The 22497-nt window shown below is 44.0% G+C and overlaps 1 protein-coding gene across 3 annotated transcripts in view; it reads left to right on the forward strand.

Annotated features, from left to right (window-relative positions):
* The window catches only part of cdcp1b (CUB domain containing protein 1b), a 60392-nt gene that overhangs the window by 23700 nt on the left and 14195 nt on the right, over nucleotides 1-22497 (forward strand). For 2 of the 3 annotated variants that reach the window (XM_069913458.1, XM_069913457.1), the window contains exons 4-6: nucleotides 7509-7841; nucleotides 18683-18898; nucleotides 20014-20388. In XM_069913458.1, coding sequence (XP_069769559.1) covers nucleotides 7509-7841; nucleotides 18683-18898; nucleotides 20014-20388 — 924 coding nt within the window. The remainder of the gene's footprint in view (nucleotides 1-7508; nucleotides 7842-18682; nucleotides 18899-20013; nucleotides 20389-22497) is intronic. The other variant, XM_069913459.1, reaches the window with a different exon arrangement.

Raw genomic sequence — 22497 nt, forward strand, 5'->3', positions numbered from 1 at the left:
CTTCATATTCATGTGTCTGCCTAGAAGACCCTCGAACACTCCTGTTGTATCTGCTTCCACCACTACTTCTGGCAAGCCATTTCAGGAACCCACTACTCTGTGTGTAAAATATTTGCCCCCCACATCTCCCTAAACTTCCTCCCTTTAAACTTAAACTCATGTCCTCTAACAAGTGACACTTTTAGCCTGGGGAAAAGATTCAGACTGTCCAACCTATCAGTGCCTCTCATTATTTTATAAACCTCTCTCAGGACTCCCCTCAGCCTTTGATGCTCCAGAGAAAGCAACCTGAGTTTGTCCAACCTCTTCCCAGAACTCCTTCCCTCTTATCCAGGTCACATCCTAGGAAACCTCTTCTGTGTTCTTTCCAAAGCCTCCACGTTCTTTCTGTAATGGGGCAACCAGAAATGCACACAGTATTCCAAGTGCAGCCTAACCAAAATTTTACCCAGCTGCATCATGAGCTCCTTACTTTTTCTCAATGTTCCACCCAATGAGGCCAAGCATACCATATGCCTTGCTTACCACCTTATTTACTTGTGTGGCCACTTTCAATAGCCCATTTTCTACTGGCAGCCCAGTTAATTGCAGTGTAGTATCCAGGGATAGGATGTCCTTTGTGCCATTTCCACTGGGTCACCCTTAACTAGGATACTAATTGCTTTTCCACTGAACACACTCATCCCCAAGGACTGGAGTGTTCTCCCTTCAACAGGAAACAGGTGACTTTCTGCTGTCCCTTTTCCAGTGGTTTTACCAGCACGCCGACGTCAGCAAACACCAGGGTTATTAGAAGTAGAAGTGGTTAATCCCCAGTGTGAAATTACATAATTTAATGCCAACGTTCAGACAATGTTCCTTTTCCACTGGACCCTGTCCCGCTAAATTCCTAGTTAATTCCTGGGACAGGGTGCAGGTGGAAAAAGGGCTAATGAGTGATGGACATGGACCCCAAATTCCTCTGCACATCAGTCTTTTTAGGAGCCTCACTAGATGGTAACCGAAGAGTGCAGCAGGATATTGATTGGTTGGGCAGAGGAATGGTTGATGATCCAGAGAAATGGGGTGTTGCATTTGGGAGGACAACATGGATAGGACCTACATTGTGAATGTTAGGGATATGGGTTGTGTTGTAGAGCAGAGGGATCCAGGAGTAAGGTACTTAGTATTTTAAAAGTAGTGTCACAGGTACATTGAATGGTTTAAAAGGCTTTCGACACATTGGCCTTCATCCATCAGAGTATTGATTAGAGAAGATGAGAGGTCATGTGGCAGTTGTATAAGACGTTGATTAACCCCTGTGTTCAGTTTTGGTCACTGGGCTGCAGGAAAGATGTCAAACTGAAGAGGTTGCAGAGAAGATTTATGAAGATGTTGCCGGGACTTGGGCCAGAGCTATATGGAAAGGTTGTGCAGGTTGTGGCTTTATTAATTAAAAAAAAAATTTAGACATAGAGCACGGTTACAGAACCTTTCGGCCCATGAGTCCTTGCTGCCCAATTAACCTTAGTTTTCTTTCGAGTGTTGTAAGAGGTTGAGAAGGAATATTACGGAGTTCCATAAAATTATGAGGGGCACAGATAGGGTGAATAGAGATAGTCTGTTTCTTGGAGTGGGAGAATCTCACACCAGGGTGCATTACTATAAAGTAAATCTGTGCTGTAGAGTAGGAGAACATAAGACAGGAGGGTGTAACTCTATGGTAAGGGTGATGTGGTTTTAAAAAGGAATTTGAGGGGACAATTCTTCTTTCAGGGAGGGTGGTGAGCACATGGAATGAGCTTCCATACAAAGTGGTAGAGGCAGGGACATTAGCTTCCTTTAAGAATCACTTAGTTAACCACATGGATGGGAGAGAGTTGGAGGGATCCGGGATAATGCAGATAAGTGGGACTACAGCAGGAGGCCATGTTGTTCATTATGGACAAAGTGGTCCTATGGGTCTTTATGACTCTATTGCACTGTCTGCAATATGGGTTGACTATTTTGAACACACAAAATGAATGTTGTCACTGTCTTGATGCACATGACAATAAACAATTGAATTCAATGAAAAAGAGAGAGAGTAGGGAGAGGTAACAAAACCACTTTTGCATCAAACACCTTCGGTTTCTGATAGAGATTTTGTAGTTAGGAATCCTCTTGGAAAGAGTGATCACAGTATGATTGAGTTTCTCATACAAATGGAGAGTACAATAGTTCAGTCTAAAACCAGTGTATAATGCCTAAATAAGGGAAATTACACTGGGGTGAGGGATAAGTTGGTCAGGGTAAACTAGAAACGCAGGCTATATGGAGGGATGGTTGAGGAACAGTGGAGGACTTTCGGAGATTTTTCACGAAGCTCAACAAAAGCATATTCCAGTTTAAAGCAAGAACTGTTAAGAGTGGGGCAGCCTACCCTGGATAACTAAAGAAGTCAAGTTGGCAAGAGCAGTGGAAAACTAGAAGATTAGGAAAACAAAAAAAGCAACAAAGAACCTGAAGTGACCAAAAAAGAGAGGGAAGGAAGATGATGAAAAAAGATTCTCACATAATATAAAAATGGACAGTAAAAGTTGTTATAATTATATAAAGCAAAAAAGGATGGCTAAAGTGAAGTTTGTACCTTGGAGGATGAGAAGGGGGAATTGATATTGGATAATGAGGCTGAGGCTTTAAATACCGTATGTTTCGGTGTATATTTTAAGTTGTAAAACCTTCAAAAATCACTCAGAAAATGGGGATCGACTTATATGCCAGATATACTTTTGAGACCTTAAATTCACCGAAATAAAACTGATTGAAGTCGATTCGGTGTATAAGTCAATGTTGGAAGCACCTCCCCACTGCTGGCACTGGTGCTCCCCAACACCTCGCCACCACTGGCACTGGCACTCCCCAACATCTCCCCACCGCTGGACGCCGCCATAACCGCACCTACCTGGGACCCTGGTGTCGCCGTTGCCACTCCTGCCTGGTAGTTCGAGGTTCCTGCTCCTGCTGGGAGCATGATGTCGCCACTCCAGCTCCATGGGCCGTCGCTGCTCCTGCCTGGTAGGTTGAGGTTCCTGCTCCTGCTGGGAGCATGATGTCGCCGCTCCAGCTCCATGGGCTGTCGCTGCTCCTGCCTGGTTAGGCCGAGGTTATTTTTTACTTGTAGCTTTTTTACTTGTGATTGGGGTATTTTTAAAAGTTTTGGGTTATTCCTGGGAGGCCCGGACAGCCCAAAAAATGGGGGTTGACTTAACGCCGGATATACCATAAAACCATTCAAAAGAGGCTAAAAAGGGGGAAGGGTCAATCTATCTGCTGGTTGACTTATAAGCCGAAATATATGGTAACTATTTTTGTCAGTATTCATGGTGGAGGATATGTCTCCCATGCCAAAGAAAGATGTTATGGATGTGATTGGAGGTGAGGACCTAGATGCAATAGCTATCACTAAAGAGGTAGAGCTAAGCAAACTTGAGGGTCTAAAGATTGATAAGTCCCCTGGTCCTGATGGAATGCATCCCAGGGTACTGAAAGAAATGGCAGAAGTTATAGTTGAAGTTTTGGTGATTCTTTGCAATCTGGGCAGATCCCAGCAGAATGGAAGAGAGCGAGTGGATGTGGGCAAAAGGCAGGGAACTATAGGCCAGTTAGTTTAACATCTGTGGTTGGGAAAATGCTTAAAGCTATTGTTGTGTGGGTGTTACAATGAATGTGGAAGGAAGACACACATGAGGAGTCGAAGTTGAAGATTGATTTATTGCACTGCATCTCTGCTTATATGGGCCCCTGGCACTGACATCAGGGCTCCGTGTTATTGGAGTGCCGACCTCGGATTGCCCAGTGTTCCCGCCAGAGTTCCCCGTCTTCCCGCAGTGCAGAAGTCACCTGGGACAACAGCCAGTGTCACTCCCCCAGGTCCATGTGGTCGCCACATCGTCGACCATTTTGCAGGCCAGTTTATGTCTCCATGTGCAGGCCGCTACACTATCATTAAAGAAGAAGTAGCGAGGCATCTGGAGCAAAATGGATCCATCAGGCAGATGTAGTATGGATTCAGCAAAGGCAGATTCTGTTTGACCAACTCTCTGGAGTTCTTCAAGGATATAATGAACACGGCTGAATTTTGAGGTGTCCTATCAGGTGCTGCATGAAAAACTTATGCTGTACATAAGAAAAGGATACATAGAGTTGGGGGTGATATATTAGCATGTATAGAGGATTGGTTAACCAATAGAAAGTAGAGAGTTGGGAATCGGGTGTTTTTCTGGTTCGCAATCAGTAGTGAGCTGGGTGCCACAGGGGTTGGTGTTGGGCCCACAACTGTTCATGATATACATTAATGATCTGGAAGAGGAGACAGAGGGTAGTGTAACTAAGTTTGCTGACGACACTAAATTGAGTGGAAAAACAAATTGTGCAGAGAATATGGAGAGTCTGCGGAGAGATATAGATAGGTTAGTGAGTGGACAAGGGTCTGGCAGATGGAGTAAAATATTGGTAAATTTGAGGTTGTACACATTGGAAGGAAAAATGGAAAATTAGATTATTATTTAAATGGTAAGCGATTGCAACACACTGCTGTGCAGAAGGATGTGGGAGTGCTTGTGCATGAATTGCAAAGTTTGGTTTGCAGGTGCAGCAGGCTATCAAGAAGAGAAATAGAATTTTGGTCTTCATTGTGAGAGAGATTGAATTTAGGAGCAAGAAAGTTATGCTGCAACTGTACAAAGTACTGGTACGACTGCTTCTGGAGTACTGCGAGCAGTTCTGGCCTCCTTACTTCTGGAGGCGGTGAAGAGGAGGTTCACCAGGATGATTACAGAGATGAGGGGCTTGGCCAGCGAGGAAAGATCGAGTCCTCTGTGACGACAAGAATGGAGAGGATCTTATAGAAACATATGAAATTATGAAAGGCATAGCTAAGAGTGAGTTAGATAAATTGTTCCCATTAGTGGGAGACATAGCCTTTAGTAGATTTAGGACAGAGATAAGGAGGAATTGCTTTTCCCAGATGGTGGTGAATGTGTGGAATTCACTGACCATTAAAGCAGTCGAGGCGACCTCAGTAAATATATTTAAGACAAGTCTTTTACAAAGTTGGGAAATTGAGGCATGTAGGGAAAAGGCTGGGAGGTGGAGATGAGCCTATCATCAGATCAGATTGAATGGTGGAGCAGGCTCGATGGGCCAGGTGGCCTACTCCAGCCACAATTTCTTACGTTCTTATAAGCTGTGGAAAGTGAACACACCGCAACTCAGAAATTGTGTGAAAATCTTCAAAGATAGCAGTAACTATCTTTCTTTGGCTTGGCTTCGCGGACGAAGATTTATGGAGGGGGTAAAAAGTCCACGTCAGCTCCAGGCTCGTTTGTGGCTGACAAGTCCGATGCGGGACAGGCAGACACGATTGCAGCGGTTGCAAGGGAAAATTTGTTGGTTGGGGTTGGGTGTTGGGTTTTTCCTCCTTTGCCTTTTGTCAGTGAAGTGGGCTCTGCAGTCTTCTTCAAAGGAGGTTGCTGCCCGCCAAACTGTGAGGCGCCAAGATGCACGGTTTGAGGCGTTATCAGCCCACTGGCGGTGGTCAATGTGGCAGGCACCAAGAGATTTCTTTAGGCAGTCCTTGTACCTTTTCTTTGGTGCACCTCTGTCACGGTGGCCAGTGGAGAGCTCGCCATATAACACGATCTTGGGAAGGCGATGGTCCTCCATTCTGGAGACGTGACCCATCCAGCGCAGCTGGATCTTCAGCAGCGTGGACTCGATGCTGTCGACCTCTGCCATCTCGAGTACTTCGACGCTTGGGGTGTAAGCGCTCCAATGGATGTTGAGGATGGAGCGGAGACAACGCTGGTGGAAGCGTTCTAGGAGCCGTAGGTGGTGCCGGTAGAGGACCCATGATTCGGAGCCGAACAGGAGTGTGGGTATGACAACGGCTCTGTATACGCTTATCTTTGTGAGGTTTTTCAGTTGGTTGTTTTTCCAGACTCTTTTGTGTAGTCTTCCAAAGGCGCTATTTGCCTTAGCGAGTCTGTTGTCTATCTCATTGTCGATCCTTGCATCTGATGAAATGGTGCAGCCGAGATAGGTAAACTGGTAAGCAGTAACTATAAGCCATTGTGAAATCAAACACAGCTTCTGAACAGACAAGCTCATTCGAAATGCTATTACAGCACCAGTGACCCAGGTTCAAATAGGATGCTATCTCTAAACAGTTTGTACGTTCTCCCCAAGGTCTGTGTGGGTTGTCCCTGGGTGCTCCAGTTTCCTCCTCCCAAACGTATGGCGTTGTTGGTTAATATTTGGGTCTAATTGGGTATCATGAGTTTAAATTGTTGAAATAGGCTTCTACTGTGTTGTAATTATCATGTTTAAATTGTTAAAGGTTGGAGATTACAGGGATTCTGTAAGGATTGGTTATTGTGGGGTTGAGGGAAGGTTTGGGGATTGTTTGGTGGAGGGAAGGTTTGGGGATTGTGGGATGAAGGGAAGGTTTGGGAGATTGTGGGTTTAGGGAATGTTTTGATGATTGTGGGGTGGAGGGAAGGTTTGGAGATAGGGGTGGAGGGAAGGTTTGGGGATTGTGGGGTGGAGGGAAGGTTTGGGGATTGTGGGGTGGAGGGAAGGTTTGGAGATTGTCGGGTGGAGGGAAGGTTTGGAGATTGTGGGGTGGAGGGAAGGTTTGGAGATTGTGGGTGGAGGGAAGGTTCGGGGATTGTGGGGTGGAGGGAAGGTTCGGGGATTGTGGGGTGGAGGGAAGGTTCGGGGATTGTGGGGTGGAGGGAAGGTTCGGGGATTGTGGGGTGGAGGGAAGGTTCGGGGATTGTGGGGTGGAGGGAAGGTTCGGGGATTGTGGGGTGGAGGGAAGGTTCGGGGATTGTGGGGTGGAGGGAAGGTTCGGGGATTGTGGGGTGGAGGGAAGGTTCGGCGATTGTGGGGTGGAGGGAAGGTTTGGGAGATTGTGGGTTTAGGGAACGTTTTGATGATTGTGGGGTGGAGGGAAGGTTTGGGGATTGTGGGGTGGAGGGAAGGTTCGGGGATTGTGGGGTGGAGGGAAGGTTCGGGGATTGTGGGGTGGAGGGAAGGTTTGGAGATTGTCGGGTGGAGGAAAGGTTTTGGTGATTGTGGGGTTTAGGGAAGGTTTGGGGATTGTGGGGTAGAGGGAAGGTTTGGGAGTTTGCAGGGTTGAGGGAAGGTTTGGAGATTGTGGGGTGAAGGGAAGGTTTGGAGACTGTGGGGTTTTGGGAAGGTTTAGGGATGGTTGGTTTGAGGGAAGGTTTGAGAAGGTTGCAGGTTTTGGGCCCCATGTTTAATGACCTGGGGTACATTTCACTCTGGAAGGTAAGCGAAATAGAGGGGAACTATATGTGGTGCACCTACCTGGCCCGTAACCTCACATATTTGGAAGGTGGTGTCAAAGAAGTCCTAAGGACCTCCTAAGAATGTTAGGCCCTGCAGCAGCCGTGTTGAAAAACAAACATGATTTCCATGACTCCTGGTGGCAGTGGTCACGACTGTTCCTTATCGCATTGCAGAATTCAGTGTTGTGGAGGTGGTGCTTCAACCAGAGTCTTCAGTATACTTCATGTCTGCAAACTGGCCCTGGGGCTTTCCCAATGATGAGCTCATGACGTGGAATTTCCTGATCCCTCCCAAGCACCATGCCAACATCACTGTGGAGAACTTCACCAAGCCCTACTGCGTGAAGAGGGATGCAGGCTGGTTCTTTGGGCCGTCACTGCTTGGCAAGAAGAACAACCAATTTCACCAGAGCTTCATGTTGACCCTGCAGAACTGTGACATGGACAGTTCGAGTGACACAGAATTGAACATGCGCTTCAAAGTACAGGTTTTCATGGATTACAGTGGTGAGTATTGCCTCAATTAAAATGGTGCAGGATCAGGGGTCGGACTTTCCAAATGAATTGGTGGGTCTTGACAAATCCTACACCATTCTTTTTCTCCTCCATCCCCAGTTCACAGACCTGTTCCTCCATCTCCAGTACACAGTGCTGTTCCTCCATCCCCAGTTCACAGTCCCGTTCCTCCATATTCAGGACACAGTCCTACTCCCCCCCAACCCCAGTTCACAGTCCTGTTCCTCCATCACTGGTACACGGACCTGTTCCCCATCACTGATACACGACCCTGTTTCCTCGTTACCAGTACAGGGTGGGGATGGACTGTGTGTATGGTTCAGATCTATCCGGTTAGTACCTCTGTGGGATATTTGGACCACTCACTCCCTCTGAGCAGAAGTTGTAAGCTCTGCAGCTCTATGCATGGGGGGATGGGGGGTTGTGAGCGAGGCCTAGATGGGGTGGCTTTGGGAATGTTGCCTTCTCTAGCATGGTGTTGGGGTTTCGATGCCCCCCATCACCATCCCGTCTGAGACCATTTCCCATCCCTTGAAGGTGGGGAGCTTTGGAATCCCAGACTTTGAACTCCAGACTCCAAAGCCTCTGTCAGCTGACCCAAACCCAGACCTGGCCCCACAGAGCCTGAGACCCAGACACCCAGTTCTAAGCCCCCAGACCTTGACCTGTGGACCTGGAATCCTGGATCTGGACCCTCAGATCCAGATTCTCAGTCCCAGAGCCCTTTACCCACACACTGGACCCACCCCCCTTGACCCAGACCCCTGGAATCCCAGACCTCTTCTGCTATACAGTGACTCCATGTTTTGGTGGTGAATTGGGCCATGAGGAAGTCAGCTGGAGAGGGGTTGGAATCATCAGGAGAGATGAGGATATTTCTCCCAGGAGCAGCTATGGAAGCTTCTCAAGGCAAGTATGTGGATCACATGAATGGTCCCTGTCCGTTCCAACTGGCTGAGGAGTCCAACACTCAATGGGTGGGAGTAGTCGAGGGGAACCTTCTCCACACAGGTGGTAGGTGTGTGGTTCAAGCTTCCACAGGGAGTGGGGACGTTGAGGACACATAAATTCAAATGGACATTGGACGGTGATGTTGGTGAGGAAGGGACATATGCCAGCTGCAGACAAATGGGACCAGTCTGCTGGTCACGGACAGGATAGGCCGAAAGGGCTCAAAGCTGAAGAACTCTGTGACTAGGCACTATGGGGAGGAGCTGTGCATCTGACTCGTCATCTCGTGCATGGGGAGTGATCTCCACAGCTCTGGGCTCCCTCACTCTGAGGAGCTGCAGATAGTCTATAACTTGGATGGGGGGGGGGGGGTGAATGTTACGTGGTTGACAGTGAAACTGGTTTGGTGTGGCATGAAAGCACAACAGCACATTTTGGAAGCTGTTATATTGAGTACAGTGGTTGGTAATGTTGTGGTGAAGCAAAATGAGGAGTATTGTGTCCAGTTTTGGTCATCTAAATACAGGATTATTATCATTAAGACACAGAGAGTGCAGAGAAAACTTACGAGGATGTCATCAGGATTTGAGGAGCTAAGTTACAGGGAAAGTTTAAACAGGTTGGAGCTTTATTCCCTGGAAATATCGGTGTATGAGAAAAGATTTGATAGAGGTATACAAAATTATGAGGGGTATAGATAGAATTATATATAAGAAGGCATTTTCCACTGAGGTTCGGTGAGGCAAGAACAAGAAGACACGAGTTAAGGATAAAAGGTAAGATATTTAAAGGGAACTTCTTCACTCAAAGAGTGATGAGAGTGGGGAACGAGCTGCCAGCAGAAAAGGTTCATTTTTGACACAAGAAAAATTTGGACAGACACGTGGATAGGAGGGCATGGGGGGCGTGGCAAGATGGCATAAGGAATAGACGTGCCTTCCAGTCCTCTCCTGACTCTTTGTTATTGTTTTGTCTATAAGTGCCCGTTAAAACTTTTTAAAAGCCTAGAAATAGCTAGAGGTGTTGAATCAGTTTCTAATGGTACAACTGCTGAAAAGAAGTAAAAAAAAACGGCAACAGATCGTTAAGAAACTGCATTTCCCGAGGTTATCTGAGCCTACCTGTATACAAGAAGCCAGGACTCAGCGTGGAATGGATCCAGGAAGAGAGGTACAAGATTCGGCAACTGAGCTTCGCTCTTTGTCGGTAGGGCTCTTTAAAGATGGCGCCCGGCAGCCCTTGGAACAAAGGGCTAGCCAGGCACGTGCGTGTGAATTAACGCCCACTGTGAGCGCTGTCAGTGAATCTTTGACAGCTAGAACAGCTGGGACGCTGCCAGCTGAAGACCCGACTCTGAAAAGACGTTTACCGATTGATGTAGCGGTGGCGCTGCGAAATGCACCACCAGTAATGAAGACTTCAACAGACATCGATGTAATGAAGGCATTTGACATAATATGGGTTAAGGATAACCCTGGCCATCAGCCTCCAGATACTGCTGAGGAGGTAAGAAAAGCAGTTAAATCAAGGGAAGGAATAGAAGACCCTTTGGCTATACAGAAACAGCAGGATCCTACTGTGCCTGAATCTATTCCAGTAGATATGCTTATTAAGAATCTTGAATCCAAGTTATCCTCTACAATAAAAGAAATAGGTAAGGCTTTAGTTCAAGTTAATACTAAGCTTAATACTTTGGTGGACATTAATACTCAACGGATGGTTGATTATGGAGCTTTTAAGCTTGAAACGAGCGAAAGACTTGATGTTTGTGACCAAGGCGTAGTCGAGGTACGAGATCCAATACAAGATGTAAATAAAACAATGGAAACTTTACAAATTCAGAATAAAAATTTAGTGAAAAAGGTTGACTATTTGGAGAATCAATCTAGACGGAATAATATAAAAATTGTTGGTTTGCCAGAAGATATGGAAGGATCAGATCCAAGAAAATTTTTCACTGAATGGATTCCGCAAGTGTTAGGACAAGATAAGTTTCCGGAAGGCTTAATATTGGAACGTGCTCATAGAACTTTGAGAAGAAAGCCTTTTCCAGGACAAAATCCAAGACCTGTTCTGGTTCGTTGTTTAAATTATTATGATAGAGAGACAATTTTGTGTGTGGCTATAAGAAATGCACAACAAAGAAGATCTCTCTTGATGGTTCAAAACAATCATGTTTTTTTTATCCAGATTTGAGTCAAGAAGTTATGTCTCAATGACGTGAATTTAATCCTGTGAAAGAAGTGTTGTGGAAAAAAGGATATAAAGCAACATTTAGATACCCTGCAGTATTGAAGATTTTTCAAGATGGCTATCAACCAAAATTTTTTGATAATCTTAAGGAAGCTATGGACTTTGCTCAATTGTTGCCAATTACGCAATTTCAGGAAAGACGTAGTCCACCACGGTCTCCAAGGAGAGTGGAGACGCAAGATGGGAACCGAATTCCAAGAAGAAATGGAAACAATGGTGGTCGGAGTGATAAAGTTGATTAAAAAAAAAAAAAAAAAAAAATTTTTTTGAGAAGATTTCAGATAATGATGATAGTTTAATGTGAAACGGGAGTTGGGAGAGGGAGTTGGGAGAGGGAGTTGGGAGAGGGAGTTGGGAGAGGGAGTTGGGAGAGGGAGTTGGGAGAGGGAGTTGGGAGAGGGAGTTGGGAGAGGGAGTTGGGAGAGGGAGTTGGGAGAGGGAGTTGGGAGAGGGAGTTGGGAGAGGGAGTTGGGAGAGGGAGTTGGGAGAGGGAGTTGGGAGAGGGAGTTGGGAGAGGGAGTTGGGAGAGGGAGTTGGGAGAGGGAGTTGGGAGAGGGAGTTGGGAGAGGGAGTTGGGAGAGGGAGTTGGGAGAGGGAGTTGGGAGAGGGAGTTGGGAGAGGGAGTTGGGAGAGGGAGTTGGGAGAGGGAGTTGGGAGAGGGAGTTGGGAGAGGGAGTTGGGAGAGGGAGTTGGGAGAGGGAGTTGGGAGAGGGAGTTGGGAGAGGGAGTTGGGAGAGGGAGTTGGGAGAGGGAGTTGGGAGAGGGAGTTGGGAGAGGGAGTTGGGAGAGGGAGTTGGGAGAGGGAGTTGGGAGAGGGAGTTGGGAGAGGGAGTTGGGAGAGGGAGTTGGGAGAGGGAGTTGGGAGAGGGAGTTGGGAGAGGGAGTTGGGAGAGGGAGTTGGGAGAGGGAGTTGGGAGAGGGAGTTGGGAGAGGGAGTTGGGAGAGGGAGTTGGGAGAGGGAGTTGGGAGAGGGAGTTGGGAGAGGGAGTTGGGAGAGGGAGTTGGGAGAGGGAGTTGGGAGAGGGAGTTGGGAGAGGGAGTTGGGAGAGGGAGTTGGGAGAGGGAGTTGGGAGAGGGAGTTGGGAGAGGGAGTTGGGAGAGGGAGTTGGGAGAGGGAGTTGGGAGAGGGAGTTGGGAGAGGGAGTTGGGAGAGGGAGTTGGGAGAGGGAGTTGGGAGAGGGAGTTGGGAGAGGGAGTTGGGAGAGGGAGTTGGGAGAGGGAGTTGGGAGAGGGAGTTGGGAGAGGGAGTTGGGAGAGGGAGTTGGGAGAGGGAGTTGGGAGAGGGAGTTGGGAGAGGGAGTTGGGAGAGGGAGTTGGGAGAGGGAGTTGGGAGAGGGAGTTGGGAGAGGGAGTTGGGAGAGGGAGTTGGGAGAGGGAGTTGGGAGAGGGAGTTGGGAGAGGGAGTTGGGAGAGGGAGTTGGGAGAGGGAGTTGGGAGAGGGAGTTGGGAGAGGGAGTTGGGAGAGGGAGTTGGGAGAGGGAGTTGGGAGAGGGAGTTGGGAGAGGGAGTTGGGAGAGGGAGTTGGGAGAGGGAGTTGGGAGAGGGAGTTGGGAGAGGGAGTTGGGAGAGGGAGTTGGGAGAGGGAGTTGGGAGAGGGAGTTGGGAGAGGGAGTTGGGAGAGGGAGTTGGGAGAGGGAGTTGGGAGAGGGAGTTGGGAGAGGGAGCTGGGCGGGCATCATTTTCCAGAAGTCATCAGCTACGTGTGAGTTATCTCACACCCAATACCTTGTGGGAGTTATCGCATTGAGCGGTTGAGACAGGATGAGGTGGTTGCAACCTCCTACCTGTTTTTTTTTCATTAATTTTTGGATTAAGGAGCGAAGTTTTTTTTTATTATTATCTTTAAATTTTTTTTCTTTCTCTTTTTGTAGTTTTAGGAGGGGATAAGGGGAGGGGGTGTTTTTCTTTTTTTTTCCTTTTCTTTTTTTCTCCTCTTTTTCTTTGTGTTGTTGTAAGTAATGTCTAAACTTAAGTTTGCCTCTCTTAATGTTCAGGGTTTAAATAATCATATTAAGTGTAAGAAAGTACTTGCTTACTTAAATAAATTAAAAGTTGATGTGGCTTTTTTGAAGGAAACTCATTTAACAGATAAGGAACATTTGAAACTTAAACGTGAATGGGTTGGACAAGTTTTCTATTCTTCATTTAATTCAAAGGCGAAAGGAGTGGCAATTCTGGTGCATAAGAATTTCAGTTACAGAATGAAGAGAAAAATGGAGGAAGATTATTAAAACTGAATTGTACAATTCTTAATGAGGCTTGGACTCTGCTTGATGTTTATGCTCCAAATGTTGAAGATACAGCATTTATTATAGATGTGCCTTTATTACTTGGACAAACAAATTCTAATGTGATGATTGGGGGAGATTTTAATGTGGTGTTGGAGCCTTTATTGGACAAGTATCCAAGAGTAATTAAGAAATCTAAGATGGCAGTACAAATGACTAATATGATGAAAGATTTGAATTTAGTTGATATCTGGTGAAGACTTAATCCTACAGAGAAAGATTTTTCTTTTTATTCTTCACATCATAATTCCTTTTCAAGAATTGATTATTTTTTAATTTCATCACATTTGCAGGATAAGGTTATATCCGTGGATTATAAGGCAAGGTTGGTCTCAGATCATTCATTATTATTATTAGAATATCAGAGTTCACAAGATGTTCAGAGAACTCCAAGATGGAGATTTAACACTGTTATTACAAAAACCAGAATTTATTAGTTATTTAAAAAAACAAATTGAGGATTTTATTAGTAATAATGTTAACTCTGTTTCTAGTCATTTTGTTTTATGGGAAGCAATGAAAGTTTTTTTACGAGGTCAAATTATTAGTTATGCATCTAAAGTAAAGAAAGAGAGAATTAGAGAGATTGAAGATTTAGAGAAAAAGATAACTGTTAGTGAAAAAGAATTTCAAAAAAATGCTACTGAAATGCAAAAGAACCAGTTAACTAATTTAAAATTAAAGTATAATGAATTACAAACATATCGATTTGAATGTTTAATGAATCGAACTAAACATAAGTTTTATGAATGGGGTGAGAAAGCTCATAAAGTTTTATCATGGCAGTTAAAAAAAGAACAATTATCCAGGATTAAACCAGTAATTATAAAAAAATCGGGTATTACTTTTAGACAAAAAGAAATTAATGAGGAATTTTGCAATTTTTAAAAAAAATTATATACATCTGAGTGTAAAGATGTAAGTGAAGATGCAATAGATTCTTTTTTGAAAAATATTAATTTGCCACAGCTGAATCAAGAAGATAGACAAGAGTAGGATAATTTTTTTACAGAAAATGAAATTGAAATGGCTATAAGAGATATGCCAAATGGAAAGGCACCCGGTGAAGATGGGTTCTTTATAGAATTTTATAAAACTTTTTATGTTGATATATCTTCTATTTATAAGAATGTAGTACAGCAAATTTATAAAACTTTTCAATTACCTGAATCTTATTCTAATGCAATAATTACGGTTATACCAAAAAAAGATAAAGATCCTTTACAGGTTTCTTCTTATCGACCAATATCGTTGTTAAACGTAGATTATAAAATTGTAGCTAAAGTTATGGCTAATAGATTGGCTCAATATTTACCTAAAATAATACATAAAGATCAAACAGGATTTATAAAAAACAGATATGCGTCTGATAATATTTTGCAACTAATTACTTTGATAAATAAATTTAAATTTCAAATGAATTATCCAATAGTGGTTTCATTAGATGCAGAAAAGGCTTTTGATAGAGTGGAATGGAAGTTTTTATTTAAAGTACTTGAGAAATTTTGTTTTGGTTCTTCGTTTATTGGATTGATAAAGGCTTTATATAATAGTCCAAAGACTAGAGTTGCTACTAATGGACAGATCTCAGAATCTTTTGATTTAACAAGGTCTACTAGACAAGGATGTCCATTGTCACCTGCTTTATTTGCTATAGTTATTGAACCTTTGGCACAGTTAATACGTCAAAATGAAAAGGTTAAGGGTATGAGAGTTTTGAATGAGGAATATAAGATTAATTTATTTGCAGATGATGTTTTATTATACCTGGTGTACCCTGATATTTCTTTACCAGCAATTCAAGAATCTTTAGAAAATTATGGTCAATTTTCTGGCTATAAGGTAAATTGGGCTAAAAGTGAAATTTTGTCAATTTGTAAAGATGATTATTCGATATAATAAAAATATTACGAAATTGAAGTGGACGAAACAAATTAAATATTTGGGAATTAATGTCAATACAGAATATCAAGATTTATATTCAATTAATTACCTTCCCTTAATAAAAAATATTAAACTAGACTTGATTAGGTGGAAGGACTTACCTTTAGGTTTATTGTGGAGGATTAATACTATAAAAATGAATATTTTTCCTCGGATGCAATATTTATTTCAATCAATTCCTTATTTTTTTTTAAAGTTTTTTTAAGGATTTATACAAAGTAGTTAGATAATTTTTATGGAAGGGAAAATTTCTGAGGGCAGCAATGAAAAAATTGATGTGGGACTTTCAATTTGGAGGTTTGAGATTACCTAATTTTCAGTATTATTATGAGGCAGCTCAATTTAAATTTCTTAGTGGACTAATGAATATGGAGAATCTGCCCAGTTGGGCAAAGATAGAACTGGCAGTTATTTTAGAAAAATCTTCACATGAATTTTTGTTTCGATGGAATAAAAATTTGTTATGAACTTATGATGTACCAATATTGAAACATTTATTGAATCTATGGACAAGTAAACTTGATAAAATGGGGCTTAAAAATAAATGGTCTGGGCGATTACCATTATATAATAATCAACTTGTTCCTTTTACGGTCTCCAATATCACTTTGAAACAATGGGAAAGGAAAGGAATAAAAAACTTATCTGATTGTTTTTTTGAAGGACATTTTTGTTCTTTTGAGGAATTACAAAGGAAATTTGGTATTAGTGGAAATTCTGTATTTGTGTACTATCAGTTAAGATCATTTGTAAAACAGATATGTGGACGGCAAATGACTTTATTGCCCGAAACTAGCTTTGAGAAATATGTACTTTCAATACCAGAAAAGGGGTATATATCTGATTTGTATTGTATTTTACAAGAAAATGAAAGTAAGAAAGATTGGGATAAAGATAAGTTGAAATGGGAAAAAGATTTAGGTTTTACAATAGCTGAAGAAGCTTGGATGGAAATTTGTCAAAACAGTATTCGGAAATTGATTAATGCTAGATTAGTGATGATTAATTATAATTGTCTTAGTAAGTCAGATTGTTGTTTTCGTTGTGACCAGACAGCTAGTGCTTTTTTACATACTGTCTGGTCCTGTGACCGATTGCAACAGTTTTGGAAAGGTATTCAATCTATATTTAATAGATTATATAATATTTGTGTTGTATTAGATCCTGATATATTTTTATTAGGGAATATGCAATCATTAATTGATTTAGGATTAAATAATTATCAGATTTCTTTTATCTATTTAGCTTTAGCAGTGGCCAAGAAATGTATAGCGTCTACTTGGAAAGATAGAAATATACTAACTTTGGACAGGTGGTATTTAGAGATGAAGTCTTGTTTAATTATGGAAAGGATATCTTTTTCAATCCAAGATAAGATGTCTTTTTATAAGTTGAAGTGGACTCCATTTGTTAAGTATATGCAATTAAGTTTGATTTAAGTATGCTCTTAGATGTGATATTTTAGATCTGATACATCTTTTTTTAAATTATTTTTATTTGTCATATTTTTCTTTTTTTGTGTGTGCTTTTTTTAATACATAATATTAATTTTACTAATTCTTCACTCTTTATTTTGGGGAAGGGGAAGGGTGGTTTTTTTATATAAATAGATTTTTAGTTCTTGTATATGTGGGAGGGGGTTAGATTGAATTAAGTTAGGTTATTAATGTTGTATTGTAAGTATATTATTTTATTTTATATCTTTTCTTTAAATGTAATCTTTTTATTCCTGTGATAAAACCTTTAAATAAAGTTTTAAAAAAAAAAAAAAAAGATAGGAGGGCAAGAAGGGCTATGGTCTGGGTGCAGATCAACGGCTCTCGGCAGAAAAGTAGTTCAGCATTGACTAGATGGGCCAAAGGGCTTGTTTCCATGCTGTAGTGTTCCATGGTTCTGTGTGAGATGGCAGGCTGAGAGACAGAAGTTAGGTGACCTCTGAACAACTCAGGGAACAGTATCAGATGGGTGACTGGTAGGAGTTGACAGCAGGCCATTGCCAGTCAACAGGGAACTGAGCGCAAAGGAGAGAGGCTCTGCTTTCGCCAGTAGCACAATGTCTCCTTCGTGGAAGCAGCTCAGAGGAAAGTCATGAGACCAAGGCCTGCTTTGCTGGGGTTGATGAGCGAGAGGGAAGCAACAGGGTGGACACAGTGATGGTGTTGCCTCCCGCAGGAGAACTGAGCATTTTGGGTCACAATGGGAATACAAGGACGACTCATCTGCTAAAGGCAGAGAGAAGGAGAACCTTTCCTCTCTGAGAATGATGAGACTTTACATTCAAGTTTATTATCATCTGACTGCACATATACAACCAGCAAGACAGTATTTCTCCAGACCAGAGTATACACACACATTACACAGCATAGAATAATCACAAATGTACTTAAAATGTAATATCAAATAAATATGTAAAAATTATTTAATCAGTTCAGTATATAAGAGACCCAACATTACAGTTCACCAATCTCACAGCCTATGGGTAAAAAAAATGATTTCCCAGCCTGGCAGTCCTGACTTTGATGCTCCTGTACCTCTTTCTTGATGGTAGTGGGTCAAAGATATTGTGTGCCAGTTGGAAAGGGTTCTCTAGAATTCTTTGAGCCTATTTAACCAATGCTCCTGGTCAACGATATCAATAGACAAAGGAGACTCCAGTAAACTTTGCAGCCTTTTTGATGATCCTCTGTATTGACTTCCAGTCCAATGCTTTTCAGCTACCATACCATGCAATGATGTAGCCAGCTAGGACACTCTCAACTGTGTGGCGGTGAAAGGTTGTCAAGAAGGGGTCTGTTAGCCTTGCCCAACTGAACCTCTTGAGGAAGTGGAGGCACTGCAGCACCTTACTGACTAATGAGGTGCCGTGGGTCCAGGAGAGGTCACCTTTAAATACTTTGTGTTCTCCATGATGAGCCCGTGTTGATGAGTAATGGAGTGCAGTTGACCTTAATTCTCCTGAAGTTCACAATCATCTCCTTTATCTTGTCCATGTTGAGACACAGGTGGTGGTTCTCGCACCAGTTGATGAGCCTCCCAACCTTATCTCTGTAAGCTGACTCATCACTGGTTGTGAAGTGGCTGACCTGATGTGGGACAAGAGACATTTGTGGGAATGACAGAGTCAGTGGTGACTGGGAGATCAGGAACAATGTGGCTAAAGCCAATGAATTCACCAAGCAGCTGACTGGCAAGGCTCCCACACCGATAACAGGCCACTGCACAGATTATACTGGGCTCTTCCTGTGTCCCCGCAGTGGCTCCTGCCACACATCTCACTGGTTGGGAGTGCTGGAAGGTCCCTGGTGGTGTCAAGTGCTGTCAAAATGCAAGTATGTCTTTTTTTTTTAGGAGATTCTGATGCAATTTGACTTTCCCGTATTTTGTTTTAAACTACAGAGATGATTGAAATTAAACTGAGGGAAGAAGATGGTATTTCAGTGAAGTTTAAACAGGTGTTGCAGGACAGCAAGCTGTTGTGCATCTGCAAGATTCCTGTGACATCCAACTGTACATCTGAGCTTCAGCTGAACCCTGGAGATCATGTCAACATCTCCTCTCACTTCCAGTGTGATAGGGCACACGACATTATCGTGGAATCCACCAAGATTGTCTGTGAGTGTACCCCATGGCTCCTGCTCCGAGTATACCTCATAGATCCTGCGCTAAGTGTACCCCAACAGCTGCTGTCCAAGTGTACACCCATGGCTCCTGCTCCATGTATCCCCACAGATCCTGCTTCAAGTGTACCCACATGGTGCCTGTCCAAGAATACCCCCACGCCTGCTGCCCCAAGTGTACTCCCACAGCTGCTGCTTTGTGCACCCCCATAGCTCCTGCCCCGAGTGTACTCAACAGCTGCTGCTCCGTGTACCCCCATAGCTCCTGCCCCAAGTGTACCCAACAGCTGTTGCTCCATGTACCCCTGCTGTCTGAGTGTACTGCCATGGCTGCTATCTGAGTGTACCCCCACAGCTCCTGCCCCAAGTGTACCCCCATGGCTGCTGTTGCCAGATTTTCTGTGGCTTGTCTCAGGAGTAAGGACCAGCTTGAAATTTGCAGAGGACAGGCATGGTTCATGTGCAGCACTTCCCTTGAAGTTGCTCCTTGTTCACAACCTCATGCTTGTTCAGCAGAAGCACAGATGGTGGAGAACTGGAAACACTCAGCAAGTCAGGCAACATCTCTGGAGAGAGAGGGGGAGCGAGGGGAAGGGAGAGAGAAGAAGGGGAAGGGAGGGGGAAAGATAGAGAGAAAGGGAGATGGGGGTGGAAGAGGTCACACTAACCACCAGAGGGAGAAAGGAAGAGGGAGTGAGGGGGAGGGGAGAGATGGGTGAGCTCCCCAGGCCAATGCAAAGGCCAATCTGCACCTTAGCCGCAGTATCTTTGGCCTGTCTCTGAGAAAGATTCCCTTGAACATCAAGGCCATTATCTCTGAGAGACACCTCTCTGATTCCCCACCAGAGTCTTGGGCCCAGAGATGTGATGCTCCCTATTTATCTGGAGAGGCTGAGGATGGTGCTGGGATGGACCTGAATGCCTCTGACCCACAGCTCAGTGTTAAGAGGCTGGGGACAGTGCCGGGAGGGTTGAGCTGAGACCTTCCTCACCAGGGGAGGAGTTGACTCACAGATCGGTTCCCTTGAGGATCCCTGCTCTTGGAGGGATGTAATCCTGCTGTTCTAGCCTCCCCTGACTCTGTTCTTCCTTCCCTCCTCTCCTGGGCAGTATGCGAGGACCTGAGCGAGTGCCCAGTGAGGAACGCGGACCTGGAATTGCCAGCTCTGCTTGCCACCTTGCCGCTGCCCCTACAGTCCTTCAGATGGGTCCTTGAAGCTCCACCTGAGATGACCGTCGAGTTGGCCACCAGACGGCTGAAACTCCAGCAGGTTCTTCCAGGCCAAAGCTGCAGCGGCAACCTGACCTACAAGATGAGCACTTTCTGCAAGGATGAAATCCGATCCATCATTGGCTTCTTCTGTCCTGGGGGAACCGTGGAACTGATCCAGGCTACTGACAGCATGACCCTGGAGCTGCTGACAACTGACGCATGGCAGACGAGTGACCTAGACATCAGCCTCTCCTTCGTTCCCCGCGTCACAGGTAACAGGTGATACACACTGCAGGTCACACCGAGAACTGGTGCAAGGACTCAACAGGTCGGGCAGCATCCAGGGGAAGAAATGGGCAGTTACTGTCTTGGGTCATGACCCAGTATTGAGACATAGAATCAATAAAAGTACAAAAAGGGCCCAGAGGTGATAGGTCATAAGGTTTGAGAGGTGGAGAGACAGAGAGAGGGAGAGACCATAAATTGGGATGGTGGGCATTAGAGAAAAAAAAAAGTCCAGGAATGGGTAAAGAAAATAAGAGAACAGTGGAACCAGATGGGGATTACCAAGAATTAGAGGAACCAGTGTTCATGTCCTTGTGTTTCAGGGTGTGCAGGAGAAATACAGTGTATTATTACTCAGGTTTACATTTGGCCTCACCCCTCAGAGAATGAGGCCAAGGACAGACATGTCACTCCAGGGATCTTGGGGGAATTGAGCCTGGAGCTTTTGACCTTTTCTACCTGATCAAAATGCCTGTGTACTAACACAACTCGATTTCTCATTGAAGCTGAGTTTGTTGTCATACACATAGTACAGTATACATCCACCAAAATTCTTATTTGCTGCAGCTGATTAGGAACTTATAAATAAAAATTATAATACTAAATTCATTGAATTAAATTATGAGGCAATAAATACATAAGTTAGAAAATAAATATTCACAGTAACCCTCATGCAAAAAAGTGGCTTGCAATAGTGCGGACTGTCCCTGAGTAGTGTAACAAGGGGAGGTACAAAAGCGTGATAGATGTTGGAAAGAAACTATTCTTCAAAATAGAGGTGCTGGACTTCTGGACCTTCTGCTGGAGTGGATTCCAGGGACTGGATCTGCATGGGTTTGTAAAGGAAAGGTCTGATTAGGAACAGTCCCAGCATAGCCCTGTGCCTGGGAAATAGTATCTCACATGTTTGATGGGGTTATTTGAAGAGGTGACCAGAGGAGTGACTAGGAAAGGGTGTTTACATGGGATTCAGCCAGGCTTTTGACAAGGTCCATTGGGGTAGGCTGATGTCAAAGGTCACATTATAGGGATACAGGGAGTCTGACAGTTGGATCGTGAACTGGTTTGATAGAAGGAGAGAGGGTGGTGGTGGAGGGGTGTTACACCAATTGGAGACCTGTGATGAGGGGGGGTGCCATAGGGATCAGTGTTGGGTCACTGTTGAAATCTCTATTAACGAATATCATTAAAAACTCAATCAGATTTATGAAGCAATACTGACCCTCCCTAATCAGTCCTTGTCCACCCAAGTGCATATATAGCTTCTCCCTCAGAATACTCTCTAGTAATGGGCAGCACAGTTGGCACAGCGGTTAGCGCAATGCCTTTATGATGCCAGCAATCGAGACCAGGGTTTGAATCCCGCACTATCTGTGAGGAGTTTGTATGTTCTCTTTCTGTTTCTGCATCAGTTTTCCAGGGGGCTCCCACCATTCAAAAATGTACCAAGATGTAGGTTAATTGGGTGTAAATTGGGTAGCACAGACTCATACGCCAAAATGACCTGTTATCTTGCTGTAGGTCTAAATTTAGAAAATTTAAAATTTGAGATGTTAGGCTCAGTGACATTGACACAGTGAATGGTCAAAGACCTTTTCCCAAAGTAGGGGATTTTCAAGGTGAAAGGGGAAAGATTTAAAAGGGACCCGAGGGGAAACTCTTTCACAGAGAGGGTCGTGGGTATGTGGAACTAGCTCCCAGAGGAGGTGGTTGAGGTGGGAATGATTACAACATTTAAAAGACATTTAGATAGGTCCATGGATAGGAACAAGTTATGATCCAAGCACAAAGGGAATTAACATCCATGGGCAATTTGGTCAAAAAGGATGGGTTTGGCTGTAAGGCCTATTTCTGTCATACAACATACAGTACAGCACAGGCCCTTCAGCCCACAAAATGTTGCACTGACCCATGTAAACCTACTCCACATTAATCTAATCCCTTCCTCCCTCACACCCATAACCATGAGCTGTAAACCTCAATATCTCTATTGTGTTTCTCTGCTTCCCTTTTTATCCATTGTGGAAGCAGGGAAATGGAATTTCTGGACAAAAATAGAAAACACGAGGGATATCTGAAAACTGTGGCACGGTCTA

The sequence above is a fragment of the Narcine bancroftii genome, chromosome 1, assembly GCF_036971445.1.
Source record: "Narcine bancroftii isolate sNarBan1 chromosome 1, sNarBan1.hap1, whole genome shotgun sequence".
Classification (NCBI taxonomy): Eukaryota; Metazoa; Chordata; class Chondrichthyes; order Torpediniformes; family Narcinidae; genus Narcine; species Narcine bancroftii.